At 39.0% G+C, this 22,903-nt stretch overlaps 1 protein-coding gene across 6 annotated transcripts in view; it reads right to left on the reverse strand.

Annotated features, from left to right (window-relative positions):
- The window catches only part of LOC103472465 (CUB and sushi domain-containing protein 3-like), a 389,352-nt gene that overhangs the window by 55,361 nt on the left and 311,088 nt on the right, over positions 1-22,903 (reverse strand). For all 6 annotated transcript variants that reach the window (XM_017307525.1, XM_017307524.1, XM_017307523.1 and 3 more), the window contains 16 exons: positions 21,547-21,673; positions 20,629-20,831; positions 19,539-19,730; positions 19,152-19,290; positions 17,886-18,073; positions 15,026-15,144; positions 12,209-12,284; positions 11,983-12,099; positions 6,710-6,823; positions 6,518-6,613; positions 5,468-5,671; positions 5,146-5,270; positions 4,594-4,690; positions 2,588-2,692; positions 1,307-1,425; positions 622-691 (listed from right to left, as the gene is read on the reverse strand). In XM_017307525.1, the coding sequence (XP_017163014.1) occupies positions 622-691; positions 1,307-1,425; positions 2,588-2,692; positions 4,594-4,690; positions 5,146-5,270; positions 5,468-5,671; positions 6,518-6,613; positions 6,710-6,823; positions 11,983-12,099; positions 12,209-12,284; positions 15,026-15,144; positions 17,886-18,073; positions 19,152-19,290; positions 19,539-19,730; positions 20,629-20,831; positions 21,547-21,673 (2,091 nt within the window). The remainder of the gene's footprint in view (positions 1-621; positions 692-1,306; positions 1,426-2,587; positions 2,693-4,593; positions 4,691-5,145; positions 5,271-5,467; positions 5,672-6,517; positions 6,614-6,709; positions 6,824-11,982; positions 12,100-12,208; positions 12,285-15,025; positions 15,145-17,885; positions 18,074-19,151; positions 19,291-19,538; positions 19,731-20,628; positions 20,832-21,546; positions 21,674-22,903) is intronic.

Below are 22,903 nucleotides of genomic sequence, written 5' to 3' on the forward strand. Positions count from 1 at the left end.
ATGTTTGTTATTTTATAAACATGTGTCTAGTTTTTTTTTTAAATGATGACAATTACCAGGACAAATGTAGCATTCTGTGTCTTAGCTAAACACTAATTAAACGGGTCGACACCAAGGAAAGGAATGTGCTTAGGATCGGTTTGTCCAAAACTTGACTTGATGTGTTGGTGTATTCTGCATGTTTATGGCTTAGCATCGATTCAAAAGTACTCAAAAGCACAAAAAGCCTGCCCAGACATCTAATTTCCTTTTATTTCCTGAAAATCAGAGAAAGCAGTGGAGACGTCTTGCACAGACATCTCTGCGGCTTGGTTTGCATATCTATAGGGTGCATCATCATCATCATATGAATGCTTGTGCGTTTCAGGGTGTGCATCGACAATGTGTAGGACAGAGGTCACCAACTCCAGTCCTCAAGGGCTACCATCCTGCAACTTTTAGAGTCACCTCTGCTCCAAAATGTCTGAATTTCCTCACCAGCATTCATTCCTCTCTGCAATAGGCTGGAAATGAGCAGTTTATTTGATCCAGGTGTGWTTGAGCAGAGACACATCTAAAAGTTGCAGGACGTTAGCCCTCGAGGACTGGAGTTGGTAACCCCTGGTGTAGGAGGACACATACCGATACACAGAGGTACAGGGTAGTTCCATCTTCTAACAGGCCCAGGCATACAGGTAATATGTGCATTTCCCTGAAAATGTAAAAGCAACCATATTTTGACAACATCAAACGATTACAAAATCAAGACACAAACTTCAAGTACTTTAAAAAAGTGCATTCTTCTCTGCTTAACAATTGTGCATTCACACAACAAGGCATCTGCAGAATACTGGGACTGGGGTGTGTGTGTGCAGACCTTATTAAGTGTGAGACACACAAACCTCCACTAGAACTCTACATCATACTGCATAGAAATTGGGTAGACCACACCAGAGACATTCATAATTCAGGAGTTGTGTAAACCACACCAGACTTGTGTGTTTAGCAAACGAAGGGAAATCACACGAGAGAAGGCTTTCCTTTTGATTCAGTTCAGATAGTTTTAGCTCTGCAGCGCCAGGGGATGAACTAAATGAATGGCGGCACATCAGAAAAGCTGAGCAGACTTTAATCATTTCACCTACATGTTTTGTATTTGGTTTGAACTTGATATGTAATAAAAAAAAATACACATGCCGTGTGTTGGCTTGCTATGACTAAGCTGACTTTGTCGATATGTAGAAAGTCTTTATAAGTAAAATCTATACAAATAAACACATTGATATTTGTTGGTTTTTTTTGTTGTTGTTGTTTGTTTTTTTTTTACCTGAAGAGAGTATCCTTGTTCACATGAAAACTGTACAACATCTCCAACCATGAATCTGTCTCCTTGTCTGATTCCATAGTTTGGTGTCTGGGGCTCTGGACATGATTCCAAACCAATGGCTAAACAAAAACACAAACAAGGTCAGAAAAGTTTCAGTGAGCATACGAAACCCTAGCATATTTTTTGGCAACAATGCTTCTAATGTGGATACAGATATGAAGAAACACACCAAATGTTGGTAGCCAACCCAACTCGATTCACACATGAAAAGGAGTACATCACAAATTGTGCCATACATCTTGCTTTGAGCAGTGAATAGTCGAAGGAATAAGAACTAAATACGTGAACAAAATTAGGAGCAAAAATACAGAAACATGTCTCTTTTTTTCAATGAATTGATGGCATTAGTTATGGATTTATTTCTAAATTTCTGATGGCTATCGTCCAAAATAGTCCAAGAGCCAAGAGTCCCATTAGAACAGTGTCATATTACTAGTTATAGGTTATTTTTTTCACTTACATATTAGGAAATGTACTCGGTCTCAAAGAGCATTATGTGAGCTCACTGCACAGGACTCCATTGCTGAAAAGTAATCATGCTAACCTGCTGCAGTACATTTGAAGAAGCTAATGAGACACTGGGAGAACATGGTCTGTCTGGTCAGATGAGACCAAACTGGGACTTTTTACATGTCTTTGCAAACAAACACCATGTTTGGAGGAGAAATGACACTCTGTAGAACCACAAAGCACCAAACAGTATGGCATTGTTTTAGACTATTTTAAATTTAATTTAAAGATGAATAAATGGATAAATGTACCTGGAAACATTTAGTTAAAATGTGAAGATGGATTTATATTTTTTAGACAATGACCCAAAGCACATAAGCCTAGTACAAAATGTTTCCCATTCTTGTAAGAAAACAACCTACTGTGATCTAATTTACAATCAAAAGGAGCTGCTGATCAGAGAGACTCCAGGACTTTCCAGGTTTGAAAACAGTTTGAAAGGACAGTCCTGGACTCATGCTGTTCACTACTTCTCTCTTGTCACTCTACTTTATTTAACACCACTTGCTTTATGGACTAATTTGTGTTGATTTCTTTGTATTGTATGTGTGGATTAATTAGGTTGTTACAAACACCTGGTGTTAATTTCATTTTAATAGCCTTCCACAGAAATGTATTCATTTATGAAAAACGCATTGGAATGTTCAATAGTTACTCTCTCCACAGTGCTTAAGCAGGATTTATTTAAAATGAAGCTGGTTGCGCATTTACCTGTATATTCCAGGTGAAATCCAGCAGCTGAGACGCTAATATCAGAGCTAAAGCTGAGATAGAGGTTGTTAGATGTGCTATTCAGGAGAGGGGGGATAGTTGTGCCTGAGAAGAGAGAAAGACAGGAAAAGAGGATGAGGATCAAATATTTTGAAAGCAAATGATCACATCTGAAGCCAAGGAAACAACAAAGGCCTTTCTAAACCCACATTTATTCTTAGAGAAAAGTTCTCAAAGGAAGGAGAAGGGAATTACTTTAATTTGAGGCATCTATTTTATTTGAAACCTCTTCTCAAATGTTGTCCTGACCTAGATAGACTGGCAGGGGAAAGTACAAAGTAAAGGGAAGAAATCTACTGCACTGCCAAAGCAAAGACAGTCTCACACAATGACTTTGAATGAGATGATGCATTTAAATGTAGAGTCTGTGCTTACTTTTTTTTAACTACTTAGCAAAAGGAAATGTACTGTTTTGTTTTTTTTTTAGGAGGAAAATGAACCACTGCAGCTGCAATAAAGCATCTATCGACTCTAATATCGCAAAAGTGAGTTGTCCTTTGACACACACAAGATCTCAGTTTAGTGCCAGGTGTGTTATCACAACGTATCTGCGCTCAAAGTTTCATCCGAATGAACACTGAATTAGGCCACTGGATGTTACTGGCTGACATGTTACTGTTGTGAGTGGAATTAATAAGCAGGGCTTTTTTTTATGATTGTACAGCCCTGCCGCTGCTTTGGTTTTATGTTCCAGAGGAAGCCTCATTTATTATTGCGACATAAAAAAAATAAATTAAAAAAAATCATTATTAGTTATTATTCAGCTATTAATATTTTATAGCTTTATAATTAACTCCATTGATTTAACAGTGTCTGTTATTTGGAGATGTATGGCAGTATTAATTAGGAAGTGAATTTAAAATCAATATTGTTTTATCACGCCGACACACAAATTTACTTATTAATGATATTTTCATATGGAAATAGAATCAATGTGGTGTCAGTTCATTCCTCAGCTCATAATCTTCCTCGCATTTTGTCACAGAGATGTCGAGCCCTGCTAAAGATTAATTGAATACAACAAGAGGACGCCTGGACGACTCCAACCCCTCCTTCCCCAAAAGCAGGACCGCCATCCCCACAAGAGGATGTGAATATGATTTGCTGCAGCAGCAGCAGCACAGCCAAGGCACTTTGACTGCAGGCAGGCGGCGTGGATAGTCATGCAAGCCAAACTAATGGCACATTAAAGTACAAGGCGCTCTTTCCGTAGTCTCTCAAGAGCAGTTTTTATTAAGTCAGGAATCCGAGGAGCGACGTAGCTTCTTTATATGTAGGAGTGAAAAACCGAAATGAAGGTGAGCGGTTTATAAAATTTGATCATTTGTTTATATTAGCAATTTAAATCGTCTTTGTGTTTCATGAATAACTTCAGGGTTCCTTCACAGTGATTTACGCATTTTACCAGTCTGGATAGACATACTGTGCAAAATTAGAGTAGAGTGCCGAAAAATTGTTTGTATTCAAACTTTAATCACTGTCCCGTCCTCTAAAGCTTATATGTGTCCGTCTATCCATCCATCCGCGATAAACTACATCAGATATTAACCCTTATATCTTAAAACAAAATAGTAAGTGATCCTTTACCACAGTGTTGAAGCACTAAGGAAACAAAGGCATTTTGAAGTAGAGGCCTTTTCCTTTCAGTTCAGACATGACTGACATTTCAACTATCCATTTTCCATGTTCACTTAATTCTGATTCGGAATTAAAAACTTGCAATCGTTTTAATAATAAGCTATCATTTTAATAATTTTCTCCAAAAAAAACATAGCTAAAAAAATAAACCTTGTATTGTGTCTGCATTTATCTCAATCACTAAATGGCAAATTGAGAAAGGAATGTCCTAATTTTTGAAAATATGGTTTTGGATCTTCAACTAGGATTTGGTTTAAGTGGTACGTGATTATTTTCTTAGTGACAGAAGATTATGTAAACATTTTTACCAGAGTAGCTGCCAAGTCTCGGCGCATGGTTGTCGGCACCGTCGTAGAAGTCCAGCGAGTCCCAGTTATGTTCAGTCGCAAAACTCACAACTTGTATCTGGAGAGAAGGAAAAGAAAGAGAAATTGTTCTTGTTAACTGAGCTTTCAGTCTCTTAAGCAAAGGAGATTTAATTCTCTGGTAAATGAACATAGTGCCATTAAATGTTTATATTCCTATTCTAATTAGTACCAAGGAGGGATATTTGAAAAGTCATGTGTAATTCAAAGTGAAAGGCTAAATGTGAGCTGCATGCCAGCATCCTCTAACTGCACTTTCAGAAGAGGCATCTTTGCCTTTGTGTTCGCCCGTGAGAGCCGTTTAGCTTACATGCAATCAGGCCTTATCTTTCATGATTAGATCCTATCTAGTTATCTCTGATGGCCCTTTTCTCAGAAACCATCCATCCATTCATCCCACTAATAATGTCCTATCTGCACTGAGATCCTGCCTGCTCAGCTTTTAAGCCAATGATAGATAGGTCAGCTGGGAAAGCGGCGTGTGACAGAAACAACCTGTATTCCGGCCCCTTCTGGAACGGACACCTTCCACACGCAGTTCTGATTGTTGTCATATGGTTCTGGGTAGCCTGGAGACAGGATGGTTCCACGGCGAGAGGTCAGTACGCCTCCACAGGGAACTGTGGAAGATGATGCAACAAGAGAGAGAAGGCAGGGGAGAAAAGTAAAGAGGTTAAAACAACAATATAAGAAAGTGACTACAGAGAAGGAGCGTGGGGGGTTTTGTAGAGAAGGAGACAAATAATAGTACATGTGTTTGGGTTGTTACTGCTCCTTTACTGTAAAATATGCGGTGTCCTATGCAGAGGCCCTGTACCTATGCATGTTGGCAGGGTGTCGTTCCACTGAGCCAGGTTGTCCGGTACGCTCTCGCAGCGAATGGCAGTGGAGCCGTGAAGCACGTATCCGGGGTTGCACTCAAACTGCACCAAGGAGCCGACTGCAAAGTCATTACCGAGACGTTTCCCAAAGCGTGGCTCTGGGACTGAGCTGCACTGAGTGGAGCTTGTCCTAGGTACAGCTGGAGACAAGAGCAATATGACATGGATGTTAAAAAAAAAAATTAAAAAAAAGATTGGGTTTAATGGAGTAATAATGTGATAGGTCAATGTTTGCTGCCTACAGCAACCGCTACACATATAAGCACTCATTGTAGAGATCTATAGAAAAATTAATAAATCCATATTTTATAGCAGTAGCAAAATCTCACAATTATCTTCAACCATTAACTTTTATGCTGCGTATTTTTTTATAGATAAAACCCTGATTGCACTGCAGGTGACTCTGGTGTGAAACAAAACCGTTTCACACCAGAGTAGTGCAGCATCATGTAGCCTAACCCTAACCAAACATGATTGTTGCTAAAGAGGAATTTCCTGTATGACCATCTTCTGATGGCTTCTTCCAGTAAAATATTGCATTAATGTCACATACCCAAATATTTTAAGCTGGCTTGTCAAAAAATTACAACGAGCTTGCTGTCCTCTACTGTCATCAAATTTTGAACCACCATATTTAGGATGTGGTAGACCTGATTCTGCATTACTGATATGCAACAGTGTGATAATACATTGGTGTTTCAGACACCTTAATGGGTTTTTCCCATGCAGAAATACGTCATTCTGAAAACAAAAAGTAGGTCTTACCTTATACTAGCAGGGTGAACTTAAAGTGTAAGATTAATTTATTATTTCCTATTCACTGTGGTGCTGTTTTTGTCTGTTTTTACAAATTAAGACAAAAGCATGTCAGAATGAGGAATTTCAAAAGGGCGTTCCTGAACAAATCTGTTGAAGCCACTTGTATATTCACTTAGATAAAAGGTACATTAACAATACCCAACAACAATCGATGCTCAAGGTCTGACCTTGGTAGACAAAATGGAATCCCTTGGCAGTTTCTGGTCCCACCGTGGTAAACTTTACTGTGATCTGGTTTCCTGAACTCAGAGGCAGCGATTCACCTGACGAAAAAGAAATTGACATAAGACAAAAAAAAAGCAGGTATACTCCAAGATGGAATCTTTGCTCAGGCTGCGATTGCAACCACACATCCTTACCGGAGTGGGAACCGGAAAGAGAGGAGAGCAGTGTGTTTTGTTGGGTGGGTCCATCATAGATTTCCACGACATCATTCAGAGATGTCTGGAACAGCACAAACTGACCGAAGAGGACTGCAGAAAAGAAGAAAGGAAACAAAAAATTGACGGGGAAGCCGAATAAAGAGATGAGTTAACAACTATCGAATGGGGGGCAAAATTATTATTCCACGCCGCTGTCTGAGCCTGACCTTCCCCCGATAAAATTAACCTGTAATAGTTAATTTACATCTTATTAAGCTGCAGTGTCAACTTCTATTTGAAGCCGACTATTGGCACAAAATTACATATCAGCACAACTTAATAGTCAAACCACCACCTATCGTCATCGTGCCCCAGTCAGACCGCTCCCTCCATTCTCGGACCAAGCCAGTCACTTGGTTTGGGAGCATCAGAGTTGTCGGCTCGTGTAAAATGCTAATGTTTGTGAAACTGAACATACATTTGCGAACATATGGCTGTGTGGGAAATGCTTTACGTCTCTCTCCTCAGTGAGATCAGGAGATGTATGGCGCAGAAATCAATCCGACCGCTTGCGAAGCCACATTGATCAATCCATTATTTCTTAGCAGCAAAACATACGAGCAGGTGGCTATTAATTGAGAACTGCATTTGCGATATAGATGCGCCAGTCTTCGCTCTTTATGCAGTCAGGAACAAAACACCGCCTGCCATGCATTGGGCAAGATATTCCTCTGATGAAACCATAAATTTACCAGTGCAGGCTTAGTGGCAGGCGGTATTAGACAATCTCCCCAGAGGCTAAAGGCTCTGGCTTTTCTTAATCTAGTACAATTCTCTCTGTCCTAAACAATCACTTGATCTTTAGTCCCATCATTAGCTGCATTAAGATGTAAATCTGGAGGTGGGTTGTCAACAGCACATATAAACAACAACAAAAAAAAGTGCCCTACTTGGTACGTGACATTTATTTGAGGCCGTATCCCTTTCACTGCACACGTATCTCCCCTCCCCATCGCTTTCTCCTCCTCTGGCTCACTGTGGCCCCAAAGGCTGACTTGTAAAGGATTAAATGTGAACATCGCCAAGGATATAGGGCTATAAGAAGGTCAATGGCCACATTCTCCAAGGGTGTTTCTCTCTATAGATTTCATTTAGAGCAAAAAGAGTCTCTCCCTTCTTTAATGCAAAATCTCATTTCATGTTAAATTAATGGCAAGCATTACAGGGGAAAAAAAGAAAGGCGGAATTTTATTCATTTATCCGTTCTTTGTCTAGATCCACTTATCTGTGCAGGGTCGCAGGGGAATTTTTGTTTTGACAAAAAAAAAAAAAAGCCCTAAAAAACAAATCAAGAATACTTTAGTGCCAGTCAGAAGTCCATTTGCATTCATCATAAGCATGACAATAATACATTAGTGGCTTGTAAAAATGCACTGGAATAATTTTCATTTCAAAGCACCAAATAACATTTGAAAAGTAGAACAGGGTGCACAAGTTTAAACGTATTGGCAATTTTCTTTAATCCATAAATCATCAAGGTGACAACATACTGCCTTAAATATTTGCTTTTGCCATTATCTTACATGTACTCTTTTCTAAAATTTTGATCAATTGACCTTAAAAAGTGCAGAGAAAACACGTTTTTGCCATCTTAGCACTGGGTTGATTTCTGAACCTAAATGATGTCTAGCTTTATTAAATATTCAAACTGTTTTGATGCATGTTTTGAGTCACTGACCTGTTTGCACACCCAATTATGTAAAAGTTTCAAATAATTTTAAACAAATCTTCACTTGAAAGCGAAACTGGTTACGCTGTTGAGAAGTTACCCAAGAACCACTCAAGCAGACTATAAATTCATTTATGTTGAGGTTTTCAGACATAGGAACATTGTGCCATCTGCTAAGCATGTTGTTGGGGATATTTTATCAAATATTATTGGGGTTATATACATATATTTGAGACTAAGTATCTTTGGACTAGACAAATCAAAAGTGCACTTGATGATAACATCGCTTATGTATGTACAAATGGCACATTCAAAAAAGTAGAGAACAAATGCATCTTTAAGTGCCCTAAAAGATAACATTTATGAACACGATGAGTGTCTGTAAACTTCTCACATGTCTGTATTTTAATTGTCGTGTACAGCCTAGTTAGAACATGAAACGCCTTAAAAGAAAAATTATTTTAAAAAATTTTAAAAAAGCTTTCAAATTTGATTAAAGACCAAGACTACAAGACCGGCTACTTTTCATTCCTTGCCGACTGTTGAGTTGATCATAAAATGCTAATTTTGCCCATCTGCTAAAATATTCCAAAAAAACATGTCCACCATTTGCAGATTTTAAAAACCACGATGAATCAATCTGATTAAAGTCTCTGTCACTCTTTGCTGCAATACTGACATATGGTGCTGCAGTAGGAAAAGTTCACAGCTTAAAAAGGTTTCCAAGCTGCACATATTTTCAACAAAATGACAAACGTACCAGCATTTCCTCACATATGCACAAATTTAATAAAAAAACCACAAAAAAAACAGCGCACAGCAAATGGCCCAACACACACGTATAAAAACACTGCCGGCATATTCCTCCCTCATACTGAGATAACAAAGGATGGCAAACAGTATAACACACACTAGGAGGGGATGATCACAGCAGACCTGCTCCTTGGTGTGTTTACCACACGGCTCATTGATGCCTCCCTGCACTAAACTCACATACACCCGAGGGACATCGGCAGTCATCTGGGTCCTAATATGTCTCGCAAAGTTTGAATCAATCTTCGGGACGTGTTATCAGATGATTGAAAACGTTTTACTGCTCATTTAAAAGCTCCTGATATCAGATAAAAGGAAACCTGGGCAACAATCCCTGCAGAGCTGCCATGCCTTCAGATGAGCCATCTGAGTGGGTGTCCTGAGTCGTGTGGTCCTCCGAAAGAAGGTACGGCACTTCTGAAAGGGAAATTTGGCCGTGGATTTTCCCCCCTGATGATGCTTTTGAAACTAGGGGGGTTATTTGAATTAGCGGTGAAAATATCATCAAGCAGCTGAATTCGAAGCTTGTTAAAAAGCCTATCAAAATTATTTGACAGAACATAAGCAGAGAGTGGAGGCAATTCTACCAAATACAAGGCCATGTTTGAAAGAAAAGTCATGAAAAATCATTCTTGTTCGCAGTAAACTATTTATGTGACAGACCAAACATGTCAGAAGATGCTTTCTAACACGCAGAACCAAAATCAAACTTTTTTGTCTATATTCAAGATGCTGTGGTTGAAAACCAACACTGCACAAAACCCTGAACACACACCATTCCCAGAGTTGGATTCAATGATTTCGATGAGTGTTTGTTGTTTAGCTGCCTGTAGCAGCACTGCTGCTGATTTATTAAATGAAGCAGTATAAAAACGCAGATTTCTAAACCAGCCTTTAATGGAAAACGATGATGAAATAAAGTGCCTTACATATTTGTTTTATTTAGCATTTTGAATTAGTTCTTTTTGACATTATGGATGCTAACATTGCTGTGTGTGTTTATTGGCTTCTTCATGAATGTAATTTATCTTGCATTGAACCATTTTTATGTATTTCATATGCATATTGACTGTGTGGAATTATTTGTAGTGAGAGTAGAGGTATTTATTTTGTGTGCACACTGGATACAATATGATTTAAGGTATTTAATATTTATTTATTGAAACATTGGTTCTGTTTCTATAACAAAGACATCCCAGAGATACTGAACAGTCCACATATTGGTCGTCAGTCACCCTGGAAAAAAAATTCTGGGAGTGTCCACCGTTCATTCCCAGTTCTCCTTCCTGGACTGAGACCTCCTGCGAGACTGTTTTACTCTGAGCATCAACACGTTTGCAGGAGACGGTACTCTTGGCTCAGCTGGAGGCTCATCACTGAACTCAGTGAGAAGATCGCCACCTGTATCGACATGCAGGAATCCTGGACACGGTTTACTTCCAGGTGGAAGACGTCAACAAGAATGTTAATGGTCTCAAAGAAGCAGAGGGCTGCAGCTGACTGGAAGAGCATAAAGCCCCACCAGAACAGAGGAGAGTAGAGAAGAAATTCTCAGATGCTGCTGGCAAGCCAACAGGAAACAAACCTGGATGGAGAGTTAAAATGGGGCAATAGCAGGGATTGAATAAAAACTGATGCTATACTTTCGAAAACCTGGTATCCTTATTCCTCCCAATTCACAACTATGTGAGTGGCTCTACCACGTAAACTCTCATTGCGATACATTAAAGCCACGTGACAAAACATCCACTCTAAACAGTTTTGCAAAGCACTTTATCTGTTCGATGCCCTTAAGTTTCTTACAGAAGTAACAAACGTTTTGTTTAAATAATCGGCAACCTACTGTTACATTTTTCAACAGCATTTCTTGGTTCCCTTCATTAAGTGTTCCAATCTATGGCCAGATGGAGGCCACGACTAAAACTTGGTTACAAACAAGAAGTCGTAATACAATTTAAGAAGTTTAAATTATGTTGTCATCGGATTCAGGAAGGGCTGGGTGTGAATGATGGACTTTCAGATTTGCCACGTTACGAAACACAAATTAACACATACAAACGTCAAAACTCGTCGTCTACTCTGCTTAATTTATATAAAAAATGTTACGCACATATGACTCTTTGGAGGGCAACATATCTATACGGGTGTCCACCGAGCCCTGCTGTCAGAGGTGCAACTGCTCCTTACCTCTAATAACCACACTTAAGAGCACGGGCCCATTTAATGTGAAGAACCTCCTGCAATATTCATCTCTCTCCTAACGTGTCGTTGGAGTCTGAGTCAAGCACCACCAATCAAACGTGACAAGATAAAAACAGTATCATCCTTAAATGTCATTTCAATTATGAAACCCCGACCTGGCATCAAATGAACGGCCACCAAGTGTCCTTTCAGCGTGTGGAGAAAAAAAAAAAATTACTGCTGGTTTCTCGGCATGCTTGAAAAACCCCAACAGGCATCCTTCAGGGGTTCCTTAAGCAGCCTCATTAAAAATCAGACATGTTTTAATGTCAGTTTGTTTCACTGAGTATAATTCAATATAGGGATTCTTGTCGAGCAGATTTCCTGCTCACCATTTCAGCATTATGAACTACATATACCCTTTTCGAGTTGCGCATACGAGCATGTGATTATTTAAAGTATTCCTGAATATTAGTTTGACATGGAACCATTTAATGCAAATTCCCTGTCCGAACCTTTGTGTGCTGCGAGAGTGGGTAAAACTTACCAAACTCTCTCGGCACGGATATGGAATACACGCAGGTCTGTCCAGAAGTGTAGTTTCTGGGAAAGTTTGGCGATAAGACGGTCCCTTCCGACCCCGTGGAGCGGCTTCCGCAGGGAGCTGGAGGCGGTAGGAATGTTAAGTCGCACAACAGAAAGCAGCAAGTTCAAACAATACATGCACAGAATAATTTGAATTGAATTGAAGAATGGTGCAAAGATCATATCACCTTGACAGCTAGGCAAAGCTCTGTTCCATCCAGGCCTCCCATCATCTCCCATACTGCAGGTTAGAGTCGAATAGCCCTAAAACAAAAGAATAAGAAGTTAATCAGTTTAAGTATTTAAATTCAACCATGTTTGGGCTGAGCAACAGAATTTAGTCTGTGGTTTGTACACATAAAATCTCTCTGCCAATGCAAGACAGTGTTCGGTGGAGGCAGTGTGATGGCTTGGGGTGACATCTCCCTCCCTGGAAAAAGGAACTAGGCGTGTTATCACTGAAGGCGTTCTCAATAAAGACAGCAACATGAGATTCTGCAACCAGTGGCAATTCCATATCACTTTTTTGGGAGTGAAGAGTACGGAGAGGCTTGACTGTATCCTGAGCTCAACCCCTAAAAGACTTCTGAGATCAGCCTGTGAGTGACGTTTGCAGCAGAGTGACAAAAAAAACAAAGTCGGACTTGTAGCAAATGCTGAATGAAGAGTGTGATGCAATCCCAGAGCACAGTGTGATGAAGTGGCATGGAACTGAGTGTCCCAAGCTGTTATGGTTGTGTACAATTTTTGCAGACGTTCCCGGCACCCCTTACGTGAATAAATTATTAATTGGCAAAAATGCCTTGCTTTTTCATACTTCAAGTAATGTAGACTAAGAGTCTGCTTTTTGGCAGAAATGTTTAGTTCTTGTTGGGCACAACTTAGATATTTAACTCTGCTGTTCAATCCAGGAATGAATATTCCTTAAAATGGTGGCACAATAAAAAAATAAATAAAAAAACACGCTTTCCAACAACATGAGATTCATTGCCACAAAACATTGTTACAATGAAAAAAAAAAAAAAAACAGGCAAAAATATCCTTACTTCTTTTCTGCGCTAAGTTTATTTTAATATTTTAAGTACTATGCATTTACATTCTGCTGGCCAATAATATATTTGCTCAAGTGTGGGAAAATTGTGTCATTACAAAAGAAAGAGAAACGTGAGGAAAGGAGAAGAAATTACTATTACTATGATTGTCACCATATTTAGTAATGACAGCACAGCTCTGTGTTGTTTTTAAGCAGACTTACAGATCTTGCCGATACAAAACTAAACAGTTGCATTTTCTTCCATTTCCTTCAGGTTAATAGTGTAGCTTTAGGTGGAATTTATCAAAATCTAGTATTAGTAAAACTACCGTATTTTCCGCACTATAAGGTGCACCGGATTATAAGGAGCATAGAATAGATGCTACCGTAGACACTGGAGTTACGTTATGCATCCACTAGATGGAGCTGAACTAAAGGGAATGTCAACAAAATAGTCCGATTCCGGTCGGTGAGGAGAGCCTTCTGCGACTGGGCCAGGATGACCGGACAATGGTCACCCTTCTCCGTTCGTGCACAGCATGTTCGTGGAGAACGTGGTGCTAAATGACCTGCAGACGACCTGATTCTAGACGGTCGGTAGGTAGACAGATCAGTCAAACTTTAATAACAAGCCAGCGTTCTGACAACTATCCCAGCATGCACCGCGCGCTTCTTCTTCTACGGGCGAAAATGAAGTCGGCGGCTGCTTACAATAGTGGTTAGACCTGTTGTGGGTCAATATTGGTCCATATATAAGGCGCACCGGATTATAAGGCACACTGTCGGGTTTTGAGGAAATTGAAGGTTTTTAGGTGCGCCTTATAGTGCGGAAAATACGGTAAATTCCAATTAAAACTGTCTTTAGTTCCCATGTTTTTAAAACCTTTGTGTAGCACATCAGGCTCAAGAACAATTAAATAATATCATTCTTAATTCTTAAATGTAGATTCATTTTTCTGCAAGTTAGACTTGCATGTTTCCTTCCCCAAGCATAAAGACACATGAGCAATTATAACCCTCCTGAAGCTGCTAGCTACCTAGCAGCTAACCCTAAATAGTATGTTTGCAACCAATAGTGCTGTTTGTATATTCAACCTGTCACCAGATTGGACTATTAGCATTTTCTCTGAGTTCCAGGCAAACCCTTGTAGTCTAGAGTATCCCAATTTGTGGAGCGAGTTTGCAGCAATTCATATTTGCTATTGGTTTTACTAATTGCAGCATTTTCCCTCGTGCTCCTATTTCCTGTGGTTGCAACATTTTATTTGCAGCATTTTTTGTTTGCATTTGTTTCGTTGAATGTAGGTTTTTGATTCTACCTTCTGTGATTGCTGTACTTTTTGTCTGTTGCACTTATTTTTATTGTTATTTTGTATTGGTGTGCTTTGGAGTTTGCATCATTCATGCGTTTGTCTGTACCTGTCGGCAACCGTACGGAACCGCTTAAACTTCACTAATTTCTGATTTCGTTTATTTTTAGCAGAAGGCAAAAATCCATGTTTGGGGATCTAGTTTTAGTATCGTTGCTTTGCCCACTATTTCTGTAAAGAAAATAAACTTTTCAGAAATGTAGATATGCTACTCAGTACATTTTAGGTGTCTGGTGAACATGTCAATATGTTGGGTAAATTCCTGAACAATTTGACTACTATTAAAACTAACTATCATAAAAAATAGTAAGTAGTAATATTGATACATTTTTGCTGAAGTATGCTGCATTAATGTTGACACTAATACATTTCTGTGATGAAGCAACAGTACACATTACAGTGCTATTGTCAAATTTAAATAAGACACTTATTTTTACTTGAGACAAAAGCATTGGTACTTACTTGTTAAAGATAGCAGATTTATTTTAATCTATTCAGGAATCTTTATTGGCCTAAGTGCATTTGTAGAAACTATGATTTGCTGAATCTCAGTTCAACAAATCATGCTGCCAGCTCGCGGTTTTTCATCCAGGTGTTTGTACCTGCAGAACATATCCTGCTTCACAGTAAAAGGTGACTGTCGAACCCAGCTTGTAATCGGATCCCAACCTGGTACCGTTCAGAACCACCCCTGGGTCAAAACAGGATTCCCTCAGTTTGGCTGTAATGGAAAGAGACGGAGGGAGAGAGAGAGAGAGAGAGAGAGAGAGAGAAAACAAAGAAAAATAAAACAAGTGTGTTTCTCATTAGCAAAGGGGATAGACAAAGAAAAAGTGACAGGCACACATTGGTAACAAGGCAAATTAATATTAACCAAGTCCATTGCAGTAATGAATAGAGGCAGTCGCAGTGCTGGCCTTTCTATCAGTCTGTTTGCCTTAGCAGCCAGCGTGAAGATGGAGCAAGAACGATAACTTTATCCCTCAGCTCTTTGCATGCTATGCGAACCTCACAGACGACGGCCGCGGCCCTCCCTCCGAAAGATTAGCGGCCACCCGCATCAACTTCACACTTAATTCCTGAGTCCACAAAGAGCCAATATTTATTCTTTTGTGCAAGTGTATCAAAGTGACACCTCCTGACAGACTGCTTCAGCCCCCAACAAATCAACAGCGACTCCATCATGAGGGCAATCTTTCTTTTCATTTTGAAAACACTGTGATACATTGTGTAATCAATATGAGCAAGTTTGCCGCATACGCAGCGGTGCATGCATACAGTATGGGTGTTGTGAAAGCAGCTGAATGTGAAAATGGAATATTTCACACGTTTAGCACCGATCCTGCCGTAATGAGAGTTGGGGAAAATTCTGTCAACCTCAAAGAGTGATTTCCCTAGCCAGGTTGTTTATGAAAAGCAGATTAGACAGAAAAGTCCCCTAACACGATCGTTTCGGGCAGAGTACGTTAATGGTTTTTTTCTCCAAATGATTTGATACGTGCGATGTGAAAAAAAAGAAAGTTTGATTGAGGTAGAAAATGTAAATATCGCCAGCATGCAGTGCTTGGTAAATAATGACGTTTGTGTTTTAAAAAAGTCATACAAACACAACGATAAGAAATTGAATCTGAATTTGAATTCTATTATCATTGCTTTCGAATAATCACCGGTTTGGGTATGCTTGCCACTCTCTTGCATCTCTCTGTTTGTTAACAATTTACAATATTTTAGAATTTAGAGCTCAGAAGGCCAATTATTGTCGAGTGGAATCAGCCAGACCTATGTTAATGCGTCGCCTTTGGTGGACAAAATCATGGTAAATTGGAGCCCTGCAGAGTGCTTGTTGTTTGTTGCTCAATGTCTTGTCATCTTGAAAGAAAAACAGTTTGTCCGTTCTGGCTTGCTTCAGTCTTGGAGATGCACCGTAGTTTGAACAAGAACACTATGCTTCTCACTGTCGCCAAAAGAAGCAGTTTTTAGTGGACCTTTTCTAGATGTGCTGCTGTTTTGATACTGCCTGCATATTGGAATGGAGGAGTTATTTCAAGAATTTGTCATGCAAATGTAGGTGAATATTCTTTAATGCAGAAAAGGGGCATAACATGAGCTTAAGTAATTGTAATATGGCAGCACAATGACAGACTTGAGTATTTGGAAAAAGTTGCTAAATACTCTATAGGATGTAAAATGTATCACTAAGAGGTGCTGCAACTCATTTCCTTATTTCTTATAACAGGTTTTGATGATGAAAACATCATATTCACAGCTGTAAAAATAAATTAAAAATGACAACTTTTTACAAAAAAAAAAATCTTTTTTTGAAGTAGAAATAGTTGTTTTTCTTTTAATTGAATTTCCTTTACATGTTTTTGTTTAAATGAAATGAAACAATGGTATTTTTACAAGGTTTATGACATTATGACAATCCCGTGTCAACCAAGAATAATTAGTGCCGAGTCCAAAAAGATTTGCTTGAAAGCTCACTGGTGATGTTTCAACGTATACTGCCACATTATGTTACACCAAATTTGCACACTGGTATTACAGATCAGAGACGGATTGTGTCTTAAGAGATCTAAATGGCTAAACCGCTCAAAAAGTGGTCTCCCACGCTGCTTATTCTTGTGGCATCCAACATGTTTGCTTTCACCAAATTGAGATAATTCCAACCTGTGCCCACACGCACAACCTTTCCTCTGCGCGAGCATTTTAGTTGCCCCGCTGTGAAAGGGCTACAAGGGAGGACGAGATGCATTACCAAGGCACCGGTGGAAAACACCAGCTTGAAGAGAAGCAGAAGCTAGTTGGTCTGTCGAGACATGAGCTGAAAACAGATGTAAGCACCAGGTGGAACAGCGCCTGTGAGATGGTTGACAGGTTTTTGCAGAGCAACAGCCTGCAGTCTGTGCCGTCTCATACTGTCTCCCCAGGTGAAGAGAGGGAGAATCTTAACATCTGTACTCTCAGAGAAGCAGACATCTCAAATGCAGGAGGAGATCATCAAGGCCCTAAAACCAATGAAAGACGCAACAAATCTCTTGTCAGAAGAGAGCAGCCCCACCATCTGTTTGGTTGGTCCTTTGCAAGCTCAACTTATCCAGTACACAAAAGGACAGCACCGGAGAGTCATCAGTGGCCCGGAAAAAATAAAAAATAAAGAAAGAAGTGCACTGTCTTTAGGGACCCATACAAGAGATACACTAGCAAGCGGAAGAGAAAGAGTCTTCAGTTTTACCTTTGGGCAAGAAATAGTAAAGTTATAAGGAAGAGCAAGTTTTGAGGCTGCAACACTAGGCTATAGTTTCATTTTTGTTTTAACAATGGTAGCACACAAAAGTCAAACATTTATGTCTTGGAAAAAATTGGTTTTGTTGTGGGCAACTGAATATTTATTAAGTTAAGGTGATCTGAACTCCTATGATCTGTTGCACAGACCTCTCCACACATAATATCTCATTTTACCTTTGTACTCCAGGTGAAAGCCAGTATATGAAACAGAGCCATCACTGCGGAAGGCTAGAAGCATTGTGTTGGAGCTGCTCTCTATGCGCTCTGGAAGTTTGCTGTCCTGGAAGCTCCCGATGAGAGGACTGTTGCTGTCCGGACCGTCGTAGATGTACAGGAAGTCGTAGTTTGGCTCAATGTTGAAACTAAAGGGGGACAAAGAAAAGATAAAGGAGGCGAGAACTGATGAGAGAGAAGTTCAAATGTTATGTTTAAAATTAAACTGCCTTTGTTGTCAATTTAAGAAAAGTTTGTGAAACGATAAAAGTCAATTTTAAATAGTAGAAAATGTATGTAATGATTACATATTTCTGAGATTTCTTTCTGATGGGAAAACAAGTAGAACATGCAACACAATGAATCAGATTATAAGACATAAATTAGCAAGTGCTTAACAAATAAAACTAAGGTTTTAATCTACTGACTAAAAACTTTGTCAACACTAAATCTGATTTTTGTATTACAAAGTGAAAAGTATTTAACAATATGTCTTCCACCCACATGTTGGATCAATGGCTGAAATTCAATTTAGGTTTGTGAGATCTTTCAGTTACAGGATCATTTTTACAGAAAGTTTATTTATATCATTCTTTCTTTAACTTCTGTCAGCAGTGGAGTGTGTAAGTTTGGAAGTATAAGTAACTGACAAAAGTTGTGAAAAAACTATTTTAATTTGCTACTATTTTTGTTTGCAATAACAAGTGTGTCAATTGTACTAATGAATTAAAAGTTGTTCAAATCTATTTAAAAAAATATCACTAAATATCACATTTCAATAAAATAGTAAACCAGCTTCTTTTAGTCGCCCACATAAACACACAGCGTAACACATGGCAACGGAAAACGAGCTCGTTAAGTCCCCCTGTTCTTGGATGTAGTTATTTTCCCAAACCTTTTCCCAAAGCATTAGAGCAGTAGGAGTCTCAGAAGTACACAAAAGGTTCCAGTAAAGTCAAATGTGTGCCCCACCCTTTGATTTCAACGTAGAAAATATTAAGCGGCTCTTAAGCCGACATTCTGGCTATAATGTAAATACTTCTTGTGGTTAATTTATAGCTTACGCAACAACATAGCCATAACCAACACTAAATAATAAGTAAAATACTTCTGGATTGGAAAATGTTGGCACAAGCACTTTAGGATTAGATCGATACTTTGGATTGAGAAGTTTTGAAAAGCCGTATATGACAATATCCAATGCTGGATATTCAGTTTATAGGTCACCTGATGAAGGCCAGCGACAAGACGTAATCTGAGTTGACAGCAATGAGCCAGTCGCAGTCCTTCGAGTGTGGGTAGGGATGTGGATAGTTAGGAGAGAGGATGAACCCATTGGAGCCAGTCAGATTTCCCCCACAAGGTGCTGTAATAAGAACACAATGTAAACTATATCTTATTAGAGGTAAAGCAACACACACATACTACATATAATAATTGAGATGAATATACAAATCTCTATGTCTAAATATAGACACAGGTTTTATAGTCATTCTTTTAGTCACTGGCAGATGTGTCCTTGAGTCATTTTCTGAAACCGAACAACTCCAGCTGTGTGAATGCAGTACATCTGTTTCACGTCCCCGCAGAGTATGCTGCAGCTAAACTTTTCACCTATGCAGACAGGCGGGCTGGGCTGCCAGTAGTATCTGTTATCCACTTGTATGCAGGTTATTTTGTCGTCTCCCTGGAGCTCGTATCCAGGGTCGCACTGAAAGGACACCGAATCCCCCGGCTCACGGCCGTCTCCGCTGCGCGTGCCGTTCATTGGCACACCTGGGTCCCTGCAGGCTGTGGCTACGGAGCCTGGAGAGAAGAGAGCGACGGGGACAAAGTGGGCAATGGAAGAAGAAAAAAACAAAAGAAAAAGAAAGAGAGCAATTACAAAAATCAGGGTCAAACTTTGTGTGCAAAGGTGTATGAATATTGGACAAATGCCTAGTGCTTGAATCTTAATTATTAATTAATTACACAATTCTGTTACACGACATCTGATGTTTTAAACAATGCTCAAAAAAGTTTTTCTAAATGGATTAAAATAGCCTGAAAAGTCCATGCCCAGCTATAAGCCTCCCACCCAAAATGATAAGCTGCTATGCAACTGAGTATTAGGTAACAGTTCTGGAAATGTGACAGTATCCTTTTCCGAGCCCCAATTCCAGAGTGATATTCAAAAAATGTAAATATGGATTCCAATAAGACTCATTTGCCAGATTAAAAGTGACATTGTAAATTTCAGTTTTGAGTAAGAATAAAACAAATATTGTATGGCAAGTGTAACCTAATTCGCATATTGGGCCTGAAAAAACTCAATTATTCTGTCTGTTATGTAATTACTACTGATGACATAAAAAAATGTCCTGATTCTGTTTTCACCAGAGACACTTAGGCTACAAACAATTTAAAATCAAAATTCTTCCTTTGGGGTCAGTACTTAAGAATGTAATTTACTTTTCTTTTTTCCTAAAATTGATTTAAAAAGTTCCCTTAGAAATTCTAAAAACTTTATTTAATTTGGTTCAAATTAATGAGTACTAGATCATGAACTACATAATACATTCTTCATTATTAGTTTTAATAAAAACCCATAAGACCAATTCAACAAAAACATGATTCAGATCAGTATGAAAAACAACACAAGTTTTAGAATCAAAATGGATTGATGGTTATGTTTTCTTAGTGATTTCTAAGTTGTGTTACTTACTGGAAAATTCAATGGCAAACCCTGACTTGCTGATGTAAAAGTCAGTCTCAAACTGGACAGTGACTGTGTTTAGAGTGGAATGGATTCCCTCTGGAAGCAAAGATCCACTCAGCTCTGCCAGAGACATTTCATTCTCAGGCGGGCCGTCCCAAACTTTCAGCATGTCGTGGCTGGCTTCCGTGTCAAAGGCCAAGAACTGAAGGCTGTCATTTAAAAGGGAAGAAAAATCATCAAGGTTAAGATATTTCAATATGAACTTTTCATGCACTCAGTGTTGGCTAATCAGCTTTAGATATTTGCATATTGACAAAAGATCTGTAAATATTTTGTAAAATTTTATAACATTTATTTTATAAATCAGAGCTCCTGTTTTAGATGGCCAACTCTTTAAATGGGAACACCCATGTGGAATACTTTTGAAAAGGAAAAAACACAAGCTAGAGATGCACAGAGAAAATGGTGGCTGTTCCAAAATTGGACGATATTACGCTTGACCAAACCTGATAAGTTATCGTCCAGTTGGGAAGCCAAAATCTGATATGTTCTATGAGGCTTTGTTGCATGTTCATTCAGGCTGCCACAATAGGGATATGAATGTCAAAAGATAACAAGAAGCTGTTCTTTTTTTTTTTAAATCCTTTTGAATAGCCCTCTGCTGTCAGTCAAGAAATATGCTGGACTAGAAAATGTTAGCAATCTCTAGGAAATCTCAAAGTTAAGTTAAAGGCTTATAAACTCTGCACCAAACACACACACACATAGGGTGATGTTTAGTCTATGAAGGAAAATAAGTATTTTCTGGTTATTTGTAGTTCTTAAAGAAAAATCACCTAGAAGGCTTTAGCAACAAATGCTGACCAGTCGGCTGACTCTGCCATGTAGAAATTACTGACATAGCCGCAGAGAATCCCACATTACCTCACAATATTACCAGAATCCACATCAATGGTCCAAGTGCAACGAAGGTTGTTGTCATATGGAAAAGGGTATCCAGGAGAGAGAATCCTCCCTGAAGATTCACCCTTAAAGCGACCACCACACTCAGCTGCAGGTTAGACAAACACACACACACACGCACACGCACACACGAGACATTGCATTGTAGTCATTATAAAAAAATAATGTTTTTATCACACTTAGATTTGCATAAAAACAGCATTACACGCCCACTACCGAAGCCCTACAAATGCTAAATTGGTAAAAACAAAATTTAAATGTGTTGATTAGGTATGACAAGTCAACCATTTATCTGTCTGTGGTATTTGTTTATCAAGACAATCACACCGACTAGGTGGAGCTCAGGGGGCTGCTTAGTGATCATCAAAGAGCAAAAGTAATTAAAAAAAAGAAACCGACACCTCGCCTCTGATTCTCGCTGTCTTTCTCACCACTCTTTCTTTCCAAACAGAACATGACGAGGGGAAGCGAGAAGAAGGGGAAGAAGGAACAAAGTGCTGATCTTGCACTCCTCCCGGAAGAAATCACCTCACATTATATAACTAAAATAATTCCTCTTTTTATACTTTGTCTCTTCCAGTTATATACTTTCACAATCTTCATCCTCTCTCTCTTGCTTTTCCTCCCTCTGAAAGTTTCTCCTCCCTCAGGCTCTTCATCACTGGAATATATTATCTCGGGTAATAGGAGCAATATACTACATTAGGACGGCAAGAGGACACGGCGAGGGGATGCAAAAGAAGGAGGGGGAGAAAGGCAGAACCAAGGGGTGTAAAGAAAGAAAAACTTTGAGTAATAATAAGAAATATAATATTAAGACCAGCGGTTAGACGGGGTCACAGTGTGTCAGTGCTAAAGTATAAAGTCAGGGAATTTTAGCCAGTGGTTTTTATGAGTCTTTCATTATTAATAGTGAAAAGGAGAGAGACTTATTAAGCTGAATTTCAAATCAAAAAAGTTGAAAGGAAGGAACATCTTGAAAACATTGAGCTGACTGCTAAGCCTGTTGAAACCAGTTTGTTAGTCTCTTTGAATGAGCTTTGCATTTATTTGGGCGTAGTGGTGTATTTTTAATCTGTTCAAACTCTGTTACAACTGTTTGTTGTTTTCTGTTACTGTAGTACTAAAGATCTTTTTATTTTTCTTGCATTTCAAGCACTATTTGAGTATCAAATCGAAATGCTTAGCATTCTCATAAACACTTATCAGCAGGATGTAATGGGAGTAAACACCACAACACCAACGTGAAGTTTAATGACGACATTCTGATTTCTAGTTCTAAACATGTAACTTTACAACTTTTAATTTACAAAACCCT

This window comes from Poecilia reticulata, linkage group LG11 (genome assembly GCF_000633615.1).
Source record: "Poecilia reticulata strain Guanapo linkage group LG11, Guppy_female_1.0+MT, whole genome shotgun sequence".
Classification (NCBI taxonomy): domain Eukaryota; kingdom Metazoa; phylum Chordata; class Actinopteri; order Cyprinodontiformes; family Poeciliidae; genus Poecilia; species Poecilia reticulata.